General features: G+C 53.8%; 3 protein-coding genes across 3 annotated transcripts; 2 read left to right on the forward strand and 1 right to left on the reverse strand.

Annotated features, from left to right (window-relative positions):
• Positions 1-804: 804 nt before the first annotated feature.
• Positions 805-3,291, reverse strand: CONPUDRAFT_147795 (uncharacterized protein). The gene is made up of 3 exons (XM_007777309.1): positions 3,020-3,291; positions 2,824-2,956; positions 805-2,741 (listed from the first exon to the last, which is right to left on the reverse strand). Exons 1-3 carry the CDS (start codon positions 3,239-3,241, stop codon positions 976-978), a joined length of 2,121 nt encoding a protein of 706 aa, XP_007775499.1. The 5' UTR covers positions 3,242-3,291; the 3' UTR covers positions 805-975.
• Positions 3,292-3,873: 582 nt separating this feature from the next.
• On the forward strand, positions 3,874-5,946 carry CONPUDRAFT_170185 (GroES-like protein; the record flags this gene model as incomplete). Its single annotated transcript, XM_007777310.1, has 16 exons — positions 3,874-3,967; positions 4,020-4,044; positions 4,096-4,158; positions 4,211-4,226; positions 4,280-4,300; positions 4,363-4,473; positions 4,537-4,544; positions 4,607-4,615; positions 4,670-4,706; positions 4,755-4,856; positions 4,911-4,934; positions 4,995-5,203; positions 5,255-5,280; positions 5,337-5,493; positions 5,550-5,625; positions 5,692-5,946. The coding sequence occupies 16 exons, from the start codon at positions 3,874-3,876 to the stop codon at positions 5,845-5,847; spliced, it is 1,134 nt and encodes a 377-aa protein (XP_007775500.1). The 3' UTR covers positions 5,848-5,946.
• A 900-nt stretch (positions 5,947-6,846) lies between these two features.
• CONPUDRAFT_113508 (amino acid permease) lies at positions 6,847-9,212 on the forward strand. The gene is made up of 11 exons (XM_007777311.1): positions 6,847-6,893; positions 6,954-7,074; positions 7,129-7,248; positions 7,355-7,527; positions 7,583-7,802; positions 7,851-8,066; positions 8,120-8,195; positions 8,247-8,575; positions 8,629-8,807; positions 8,857-8,905; positions 8,960-9,212. Exons 1-11 carry the CDS (start codon positions 6,886-6,888, stop codon positions 8,963-8,965), a joined length of 1,497 nt encoding a protein of 498 aa, XP_007775501.1. The 5' UTR covers positions 6,847-6,885; the 3' UTR covers positions 8,966-9,212.
• The last annotated feature ends 751 nt before the right edge of the window (positions 9,213-9,963 follow it).

The following is a 9,963-nucleotide window of genomic DNA, read 5'->3' on the forward strand; positions in this document are numbered from 1 at the left end:
GCGCACGTCGAAGCGAGAGGAAGGAGGGAGCAGGAGAATGAGGACGTGGGTGGGTGGGAGAAGGGCGTCGTCGAGGGAAGGGTGTCGTCGAGGGAAGAGGAAGAGAGGCGGGCGATGGAGAGCAAAGATATTTGCTAAGTCTATAAGTACATGGGGTGCTTGCTCGTTCACCCTCGCGAGCTAAAGGAGGGCAGTCGAGGTCAAGTAGGAGTCATGAGAACACTTACCTAGTTCACTCTCTGTAGATCGCCTCGGACACTCACAGCTGAGATCGTCTAGTGAGCAAAAGGTAGCTGGTCTATTGCAAGGTGGGAACGGCTCCGTGTACATGCGGGAGGTCGACTAAACATACAACGTGAGGAGACGAGCTCGCGTTCTGTAGCCGGAACGAACCCGAATCGAGGAGCTTCGCCTACATGAAGCCTTCGATCAGGTCCGGCTAACCGAGGCAAGCCGCGGCTAGCCCAGCTTGGTTTCTCACGGCTCATCGAGCGATACCCGCGCATGGAACCTCGGATCGGCGGCGGTCCGAAGAGCTGCCCCGGGTCGGCTTTGGCTTGTGGCAGTGTGGCGGCGAACGCCTCCCTTCCCTCACGATCCGCCCACTGGCAGCGTTTCCCAGCCCATGCTGCATGTATATATTTTCCGATAGACATTATCCGGTCCTGAACCATTAATGATATCGTACGACTATGAGTAACTCCACGCGTGAAAGGCCTTTGGCTGTATAATGAACAAAATTCTAAGATCTTCTCTTGTCTCCCTCGAGCTACGACCTCATCAACGCGCTGTATGATCATGCCATTTCATTAGTGTTCCTCGGGTTGGGTGCGTATATATACAGTATACGAAAAGGCGGCAAACTGATAATGCTGAAAATGCCAAAAGATACTCATCGTCCAAGAAATCGTCGTCCACCTGTACCAGCTTCATCTCTCCCCAAGCTCAAGAAGACGCCACGAGCAAACAAGCAAGCTACGAAAGCGGCTTCCACCCGTCCCCAGCAGGCCATTTAAGGTTGTCCCGCTCGTAGAGGTACTCCCTGCCCTCGAACTCGCCCAAGTTCCGCCGCCCGCGATGGTCGCGGCCGACATCATCAAGCTCCGAGTCCGAATCCGTGATCGAGATCGACGCCGGCCCCGGACCGCCCATGTCCACGCCCGCATCGTCGTTCGCTACGAGCCCCGACGCTGTACCTGTACCGAAACCATTGCGTCTTCGGTCCCAGCTTTGATCGCGGTCCCGCGAACGGTCGTCGCCCATGAGCCCCTGCGTGCCCTCGTCTCCCTGCATCCCGAGCCCACGTCCACCGCCACCGACAAAGCCTCGTCGAGAAAGCCCAGCCTCGGCTTTATATCTCGCGGCGTCGAATTTGGGCTGGGCCTTCATCTGCAGCTGCGCGAGGGTGCGTTGGATGTTGGATATGCCTTCTCCGAACTCGCCTGCGGCCGTGCCGCCCGCTGTAGAGGTCGAGGCAGAAGTATGGGGGTGGGAGGAGAGCGAGAGATGGCGGGATACGCCCTGGTAAGAGGTCGTGCGTGTGTGCGCGTGTCCGAGTGAAGCGATGGAAGATTTATGAATTGGGGTATTGATCTGTGCGGATTCAGGACGTTTGCGGGGCGGAGGGATAGGCGGCGTGCTGTTGGGCGAATGCAGCGAGCGCGAACGGAAGACGCGAGTTGTTGGGCTAGGAAGGGTCTCTACTGTGTCAGAGGGACGGCGGTCCGGGTGTGTGGGTGGTGCTGCAAAGGAAGTCGAGGCTGATGCGAATGTTGAGGTGGAGTCGCGCGAAGGAAGCGGGGGACGGAACGGGTCAGGGACTGGGGTTGGTGTCCGTGTCGGGGATGTTGTGCTCGGAGCTGAGCGCGTCAGGGTCGCGCCAGCCACCTCATAAAAGGAAGCTTCGGACTCGGACTCGCTGGAGTCGGTGTCGCTGAACGTCGGATGCGGGTTGACCTTCGGTTTCACCTTCGAGGCCCGTGGTTTCTGCACGAGCGGTTTCTTGGCCAAGGATGAAGAGCCCGACGTCCCTTCCGATGCTGATATCGACGAACCCTGCTTCTGCCTGAACTCGGACGTCCGTCTACCCTTCGCGCCTAGAGGTGGTGGAGGTGGGGGTCTCACTGGCGACGCGGAGCGCGATGCGCGTGATGTCGTACTCGGTGCCGGAGATCCAGATGTACGTATAACCTGCATGACGCGCTCATTATTGCGTAGCTCCTCAGCACGCTTGACATTCTGTGCGTGGCGACTAGCCTCGAGCGACTGCTGCATGAGCGGGCTGGTCATGCGGCTCGGCTTGAGCGGCACGCTCGGTGGCGGGCCCTTCTCTTTGATGGTGGGCGGTGCGGATGAGGGTATGCCCGTCTGGTGAACAGCTGGTGGCGCGGTTGTACGCCTAGGTGGGAGGGGCATGGCGGGCTTGCGAGGAGGAAGGGGCGGGATGACAGGTGGATGTGATGAGTCGTCGTTGACGGAGCCAACCTTGTCTTGCTGAAGGAACGGGTTGTGGCTAATCTTGGGTGGAAGGGCGGGTGCGACAGTGGGGAGCAAGTCTGGTGTGGGCGGAGGTGATCGGATTCTGTCCATGGATTTGCGGGAGAAAGGGTTCGTGTCTGGATGAGTGGGATGCAATGGAGGAGGCGGTGCTCGCGCCGGGGGTGGAGGGGCGCGTGCAGGTAATTGCGGCTTGGGAGGTGAAGGAGGCGAAGATTGGATGGGTTTACTAGGTTTAGGGTATGCTGGATGATAGAGAGGTCAAGTCAGCATTAATACAGGGAGAGGTAGTGGGAGGGCAGGGTACGATAGCAACAGATGACGTACTTTGTACAAATGCGAGATTGCGATCGACGGGTTTACCATCCTGAACATGGAGAACGAGGCGCAGGACTGCAAAAAACTGGTCTCCGGAGAGAAAGTCGGATGAGAGCATGTTTGGGCAGAACAGTTTCAGAATCTGGGGCGGATAACGTCAGGCACGAGCGCTAAGCTGAAGGCGTCACTGATGAGGACAACGAACCATATCTATGTCGATAGAAGACAGGTTCGAGTATCGACCTCTAAGCCATGCCCTCGCCTCGCGGACGCCGACGCGGGTGTCTTCGTAGCGAGTGCTCTTCTGGACGATGCTCCTCGGACCATGACCCGAGTCTGGGAGCTCAGCAAGATCGTTGAAGGAAGAGGTGTAGAGGTCGTATTCGTGGTCGTTGAGAGCGGATAAGTGCAGGGAGAGGGGGCGCATGGCAACGACGCACACTGCCCTGGTGCTCGTTGGAAGAAAAAGGCGAGGACGGTCCAAGAATTGGAGGAACAGAAACGGGGCTGGGGACGGACAACGGGCCAATCGCCTTCAACGGCCGGTACGCGGCTAACAGCACGTGATCCATTCAAATAGCACAGCCACAGCTTAAACCTCTGTTTACTCGTGCCTGATCTTCCTCGGCACCGATCCACACCTGCACTTACTGACATCTTGTTAGAGCAGGGCATTTGCTTTCGATTGACGTTAATGACACCCTGACGTTGCTGCTTGGCTGAAACTTCCACTACCGCCAACCCAGCGGGGGTTCCATCAGACGCGTCACAAAATCACTCAATACTTGCTAGTACTCCTCCACCCACATGTTGCAGGCGAACTTGTCTCATAAAGATATACCAAACGTTCAACGGTGTTCTTCAGGTGGAAAAACATGCCCGGGGCCGCGTCTTCCGCTTTTCCATTGAAGAGCACCTGACTCTTTCCCTATTCTCTCATGGTGTTTTTCCAGCGCCACCGAGCCTTGTCTCGTGATGTCGCCCCAATAGCGACTTACCACCAATAATACGCCAAGGCGTCTGCTCATTACCCCCTCCCTCACCCACGACTGCTCCATCATGCGTGCCGTCGTCTATCAAGCTCCCTTCTCTGTTGATGTCAAGGATGTCGAGAACCCGAAAATCCTCCATCCCGACGACGTCATCGTCAAAGGTATTGCCCATTCCCGCCTTTCTCATGTCTCGTATCTGATGTTTCTGGCTAGTGACGACCAGCTGCATATGCGGCAGGTAGGACCGTTCCTCACTCAAAGCGCTGCGAGTTGACACGGATTCGCTCAGTGACTTACACATGTACGAGGGACGTACCGGTGCACAGCCAGGGATTGTATTTGGCCACGAAAAGTGCGTAGTCCTGGTGTGGTCGCTCTTGTCTGCCTCTAACTCATCTTCATAGCATGGGTATTGTCGACGTAAGACCTCCAAAACCCATTCAACAACCTCTGTTGACGGTAGCATATGTCAGGAAACGGGAGAAGGTGTACAGGTACGGCGTACCCAACGGTCATTTGAATGTCAGCTGAACGCAAGGGACTCATTCGACACTAGCTCTTGAAGAAGGGCGACCGCGTTGTCATGCCCTTCAATGTAGCCTGTGGTCGCTGCCTCAACTGCGAGACAGGCAAGTCCGCTTTCTGTACGCACGTTAACCCAGGATTCGTAAGTTAGCGTTATCTTAACCCACGGTTGTGCCTTGTTGCTCATCTGGGCCTGTTCGTTTAGGCGGGAGGGTGAGTGACACGCTTCAGGCATACAAGGGCGGCGGCTCAACCAAACCACTGACATCAATCAGAGCGTATGGGTAGGCACTGAGTCACTTTTGCTCTTGAATAGGCGATGCTCACCTCTACTTGAGCTACGTAGCCATGGGTCCGTATCAAGGCGGACAAGCAGTACGTAACCTCCAGCCGCGTTGCATACGCACACTCAACCCTCGCCAGGAATACGTGCGCGTGCCGTTCGCCGACTTCAATGCGCTGAAGCTCCCTCCCGGTACGGAACACGAGGATGATTTTGCGTTGCTCGCAGATATCTTCCCAACGGTTCGCATCTCGTTCACTCTCTCTACCATAGCGACATCCTAAATGTGCGGTTAGGGCTGGCACGGAGTTGAGCTATCCGTATGTCGTCATCCTGGCATTACTCCGACCAATCACAGCGTGCTTACTCTTCGACCCCAGGGTTTCCGGCCCGGCGAATCCGTCGCCGTCTTCGGCGCGGGCCCCGTCGGCCTCATGGCAGGATACTCCGCGCTCCTGCGGGGCGCATCCGAGGTGTACGTCGTCGACCGCGTCCCCGCCCGCCTCGAGAAGGCGCGGGAGATCGGTTGCACTCCGGTCGACTTTTCGAAGGGGAGCGCTGTGCAGCAGATTTTGGACCTGCGTGGCGGGTAAGACATTTCATTTTATGTATGGGTTGCTTACTAATAAGAGCGCGTTAGACATGAAGTGGACCGTGGAGTCGACGGTGTGTCTTGTTAGCCTTAGAAATTGTTGCTGCAATGGTTGACACGTTCGCTTCAGCCGTCGGATACCAAGCTGCAGGAGCAGACGGGAAGAGCGAGCAGCCAAATGCGGTACTCGAGGCGCTCATCGCCGTCGTCCGCCCTACAGGCGGCCTAGGCATTCCAGGGCTTTACGTCCCTACCGACCCCGGCGCTCCTGATTCAGCTGCAGCGAAGTAGGCTCTTTTTGGAAAACTTATCATGAACGACATATTGATGCGTGCCTTGTCAGGGGTTACATCTCCTTCCCGTTCGGCAAGCTCTTCGAGAAAGGCCTCACCATTGGGACGGGCCAGTGTAACGTCAAGGTACGTACGCCGAAGCCAAATACGAGGTAAAACTGATGGACTCGGGTGTTACTGGCGTTACTGCAGTCGTATAACCGATATCTCCGCGACCTCATCATCGCAGGCAAAGCAAAGCCTTCTTTCGTCGTGTCGCACAACTTGCCTCTTGGTGAGGCAGCGAGCGCGTACGACAAGTTTGACAGGCGCGTGGAGGGGTACACGAAGGTGCTTCTGCATCCTTAAGTTTGTTGACCGCAAGGGCAGATGAGTATCGTAGCTCTGGAGGAAAGTTTGTAAGTTAGTGTTTGTCACGAATGGGATCTCTCCGTCAAGTACTTTCAAACATTCGAATCGGTCTTTTGCAACCGGCAAACAAATGACAGCCGTATTTCCGTCGGCGTTCCGATACACTAAGAAGGCTTATTTCTGTGTTTTCCGTGTGGCGTGTTCGGCAACCTATAGGATTGTCAATGTCCGGGTTTAGTAGCCGGCAAGTAAACGCTCGGGTTGTTTCACCCTCAACTTAGATCACATATATCCCGTAGATGAAGCAAGTGTGAGTGCAAGAACCTTCCCAGATCTTTGACGCCGAGAGCCCCGTGGAGGTCGCAGCTCTATACTTGGCGTCACGGGAGAGAGATAGTGTGCGTTCTTTCCTTGGTTCTTTCACCCCTGCTAAGCATCGGCGACTAGGTCACACCTGGAAGATGCTGCTACATAGATATCAGTCTCAACGTATCCGCTCGACTTCATTTGACTGGACTGTCTCTCTATCGGCCGTTGTTCTGACTTGGTGGCGCCTGGTCTTCTCGGGTGCGTCCGCCGAGTGCGGAGCTTGTGAGGGTGATCTTGTCTTGAGCTTGATCGCCGTTCAAACCCTTGCCGAGAGCAGTAACTTAGTGGCCGATATCGACCATGATAACTGGTAAGTGGACTCTTTGTAATCCTGGTGGAGCACCAGGGTATCAACAAGTCGCAGGAATTCTTGTCTTCATCGACCGGTCTCTTGACATTTCAGTTCTCGGCGTCCCAGCCGGAAATTGGTGTCACGATATATAAGCACACTTTGCTTTTTTCTTTACCTCGCGTCACGCCATCCCTCATCAGCTTTCCTCGGTATATTCTATGATGGATGAAAGGGATGCAGAGAAAGGGCCCCGTGTTTCTAGCACGAAGAGCGACGGGCACCACGGAGAATCTCACGAACAAGGCGAATATGGGATCCATGTCGACAGTGCTGATGCCAATCTCAAACGCCAGCTCAAGAGCCGACACATTGCTATGATCAGGTGAGTATTACACAGTTAATCTTTGTATCCTACCTCTGTTCAAGTCGGTTCCCCTACTAGTATAGGCGGTGTAATCGGAACCGGCCTTTTCCTCGGAACGGCGACAGCGCTAAAGAACGCGGGGCCAGTAGGCGCGCTTCTGGCGTACACGTTCATTGGAAGCATATGTTTTTGCGTCATGGTGAGCGTCTTACCGTCATCTTTGTCTGTCCCTTAAGTACTGATGCCATGAGAGGTGTCGGTCGGGGAGATGATCTCTTTGTTACCTGTTGCAGGGGGGCATATCCGTCTTGCAGCTCGCTTTGTCGATCCGTCATTTTCTTTTGCACTAGGCTGGACGCTGTGGTATGGATGGGTGGTGCGCCATACCGCTCTTCTGACGTGGCCATTAATTGACTCAATATCTGCGCTTGCTCCGTGTAGATGACTTTGCCCGGTAAGTTCTCGTTGCGACATCCAAGTCAGTGTTATTAAACATCAAATTAATAGCGGAGTTATCAGCTGCAGCGACGCTCATAGACTATTGGCAACCAGGCGTCAACAACGCTGTCTGGGTTACGGTATGCCTGGTCGTTGCTGTTGGTATCAACATGTTCGGGGTAGGGATTTATGGCGAATCGGAGTTCATATTCTGGTCTGTCCGTCATTATTGAGCCTACATTTGCGCTGAAGTAGTAGCTGCGGTACAGCTCTATCAAAGTGATCACGATAGTAGGACTAATCATCCTTGGAATCGTGCTTGACCTCGGCGGAGGACCGGATCACGACCGTCTTGGTTTTCGCTATTGGATTTCACCCGGACCATTTGTGCAGTATAACGGAATCAGCGGCACGACAGGACGCGTAGTTGGCTGGGTGTCGGCTACAATCCAAGCAGCATTCTCTTTTTGTGGTACTGAGGTTGTAGCGGTACGTTTCTCTGTGTTGCGTACTAACGAGTAACTGAAATGTATCCAGATCACCGCAGCTGAAGTGAAGAACCCGCATCGCAATCTTCCTCGGGCTATACGTCGAGTATACGCAAGGATACTCGTATTTTACATCGGAAGCGTTTTCATCATTGGCTTGCTTGTACCATCGAATGACCCTCTCTTGAACCTTGACTCTGGGAACGCGTCAGCTTCGCCATTCGTTATAGCCATCAATCGTGCCGGTATACGGGGACTTCCATCAGTAGGGAAAGGTTCTAACCAGGCATGCCCCTTTGCTGATGGAGATATTTACAGGTGATTAATGCGGCCTTCTTGACCTCAGCGTGGTCAGCCGCATCTGGGGACCTATACTTCGCGTCTCGTGCTCTATGTAAGCGCATATCCGATCCTTCCTACACATCACTAATACTCGTACATGAAGACGGTATGGCTGCTGCTGGTAATGCACCAAGATTATTCCTCCGCACGACCCGGTCGGGGCTCCCTATAGCGTCTGTGGCGTTTTGCGCTTTGTTTACCCTGCTTGCATATATGACGACCAGCGCGAGTGCCGGGGAAGTTTTCACATGGTTCGCAAACATGACCGCGACTTGTGGTCTGTGGGGTTGGTGCGCAATAGGTATCATGTACGTGCGCTACCATGCAGGGTTCAAAGCACAGATGCTGGATAAATGCGCGCTTCCGTACTGGTCTCGCTTGCAGCCCTTTGCAGCGTGGTGGGTAATTTTTGCCTGTGGGATTACCATGATTGTTAGTACTACCTCCCAGTCTATCAACATCTCAATAACTCACTCCGTGCGCAGTTCAGTGGCTTTGAGGTTTTTCTCCATGGTCAATGGTCCACCGCGACGTTCATAACCAATTACTTGCCGATTGCTCTTTTCCCAATTCTCTACAGCCTGTCGAAACTCGCTACACGGATTCCGCTTGTTTCTCCACAAGACATGGACTTCGTGACCGGATCGCACATAGAAGAGGATCCGTGAGTGTAAGCGCACTTATACTGTCATGCCGCTAAAGTATTGGTTCAGCACGGACCTCGCCCCCGAAAATCGGATGCAAGAATTTTGGGCGTGGCTAGTAAGCCTTTATATCATGTTCACCAAGTTTATATGTAATGTTCACTTCTGACAGATTTGACTCGGCGAGTTACCAAGGATTTATCAAATGTTTTGCATGTCCCATCCTCCTTCGCTATTCTCTGTTGTCGAGACTTTCATATCTCTTACCATTTACGTTGAGAGGCGTCAACCATTCGTCATGTAATACGTCACATAAACTATCCTCGACAATTGCGTAGAAGCTGTGGATTGGTAACGCTGTGACTTCTGATGCCACGATCACTCTTAACTCCGTTGACAACTCTAACCCCTAGTGGCTACCTTCCTCTCAGTTTACTCTGGCTATTCTCAGTAGAGGGCTCGTCACCGGATTACCCTTCCCGGATCCTATTGAGGGAGTCGGCCTCGTTGAATCGCTGAGAAATTCATGTTGAACATTCGACGAATACTATTTCCTAAAAGTACACAGTGTTGGATGTGAGGTACCACCGCTTGCTATTACATTCTATATTCAACTGCAAGACATGCTATGCGTGACGCTGAATCCCAGACCTCGCTTGGGTGACCCTTCGCTTGTTCTTTTCAACAACCATAGGATCCAGGCCCTCCTCTGTCGGAATACCCTCCGCCGCTTTCACAGCATCGATAGAAAAGTGAAGCGCTCGTTCATAGTGACCCATATTTAGCGCCATCTGGGAAGCATTCCCAAGAGCGATCACGAGTTGCTTTCGTGCCCCACGGACTTCAGAAGCATAGTTGCAACCCGTGTGGGAGTCAAGCATGATCAAAGCCGCAGACAGTTCAGCAACACTCATGAACACGGTACACGCACGGTTGTAGTCACGGCCAAACATTGGGTCCCTTACTATATCGCGCCCTCTGTCCATGTAGTCGAGTATGCGCGACTGCGACAGTCTTGTGACTAGATGGATAACATCCGGGTGAGTGATTTGCTGAACCTGTTTGAGAGACGTCGAATCTGAGAGCCCGTTTGGCGCGTTTCGGAGTGTCTGGATATTGTCGAGGGCGTTCCGCTGGGCAAGGACAACAAGTAACCTGATGAGCGCAATTGGAGCG

Source organism: Coniophora puteana, assembly GCF_000271625.1.
Source record: "Coniophora puteana RWD-64-598 SS2 unplaced genomic scaffold CONPUscaffold_20, whole genome shotgun sequence".
Classification (NCBI taxonomy): domain Eukaryota; kingdom Fungi; phylum Basidiomycota; class Agaricomycetes; order Boletales; family Coniophoraceae; genus Coniophora; species Coniophora puteana.

Coding starts and splice junctions, on each gene's coding strand:
- CONPUDRAFT_147795 (XM_007777309.1), bottom strand. CDS start 3,241: ATGCGCCCCCTCTCCCTGCACTTATCCGCTCTCAACGACCACGAATAC. Junction 2,957..3,019: donor CTTCTATCGACATAGATATG/GTTCGTTGTCCT, acceptor TATCCGCCCCAG/ATTCTGAAACTGTTCTGCCC. Junction 2,742..2,823: donor CAATCTCGCATTTGTACAAA/GTACGTCATCTG, acceptor TCTATCATCCAG/CATACCCTAAACCTAGTAAA.
- CONPUDRAFT_113508 (XM_007777311.1), top strand. Junction 8,067..8,119: donor GTATACGGGGACTTCCATCA/GTAGGGAAAGGT, acceptor AGATATTTACAG/GTGATTAATGCGGCCTTCTT. Junction 8,808..8,856: donor TCGCACATAGAAGAGGATCC/GTGAGTGTAAGC, acceptor GTATTGGTTCAG/CACGGACCTCGCCCCCGAAA.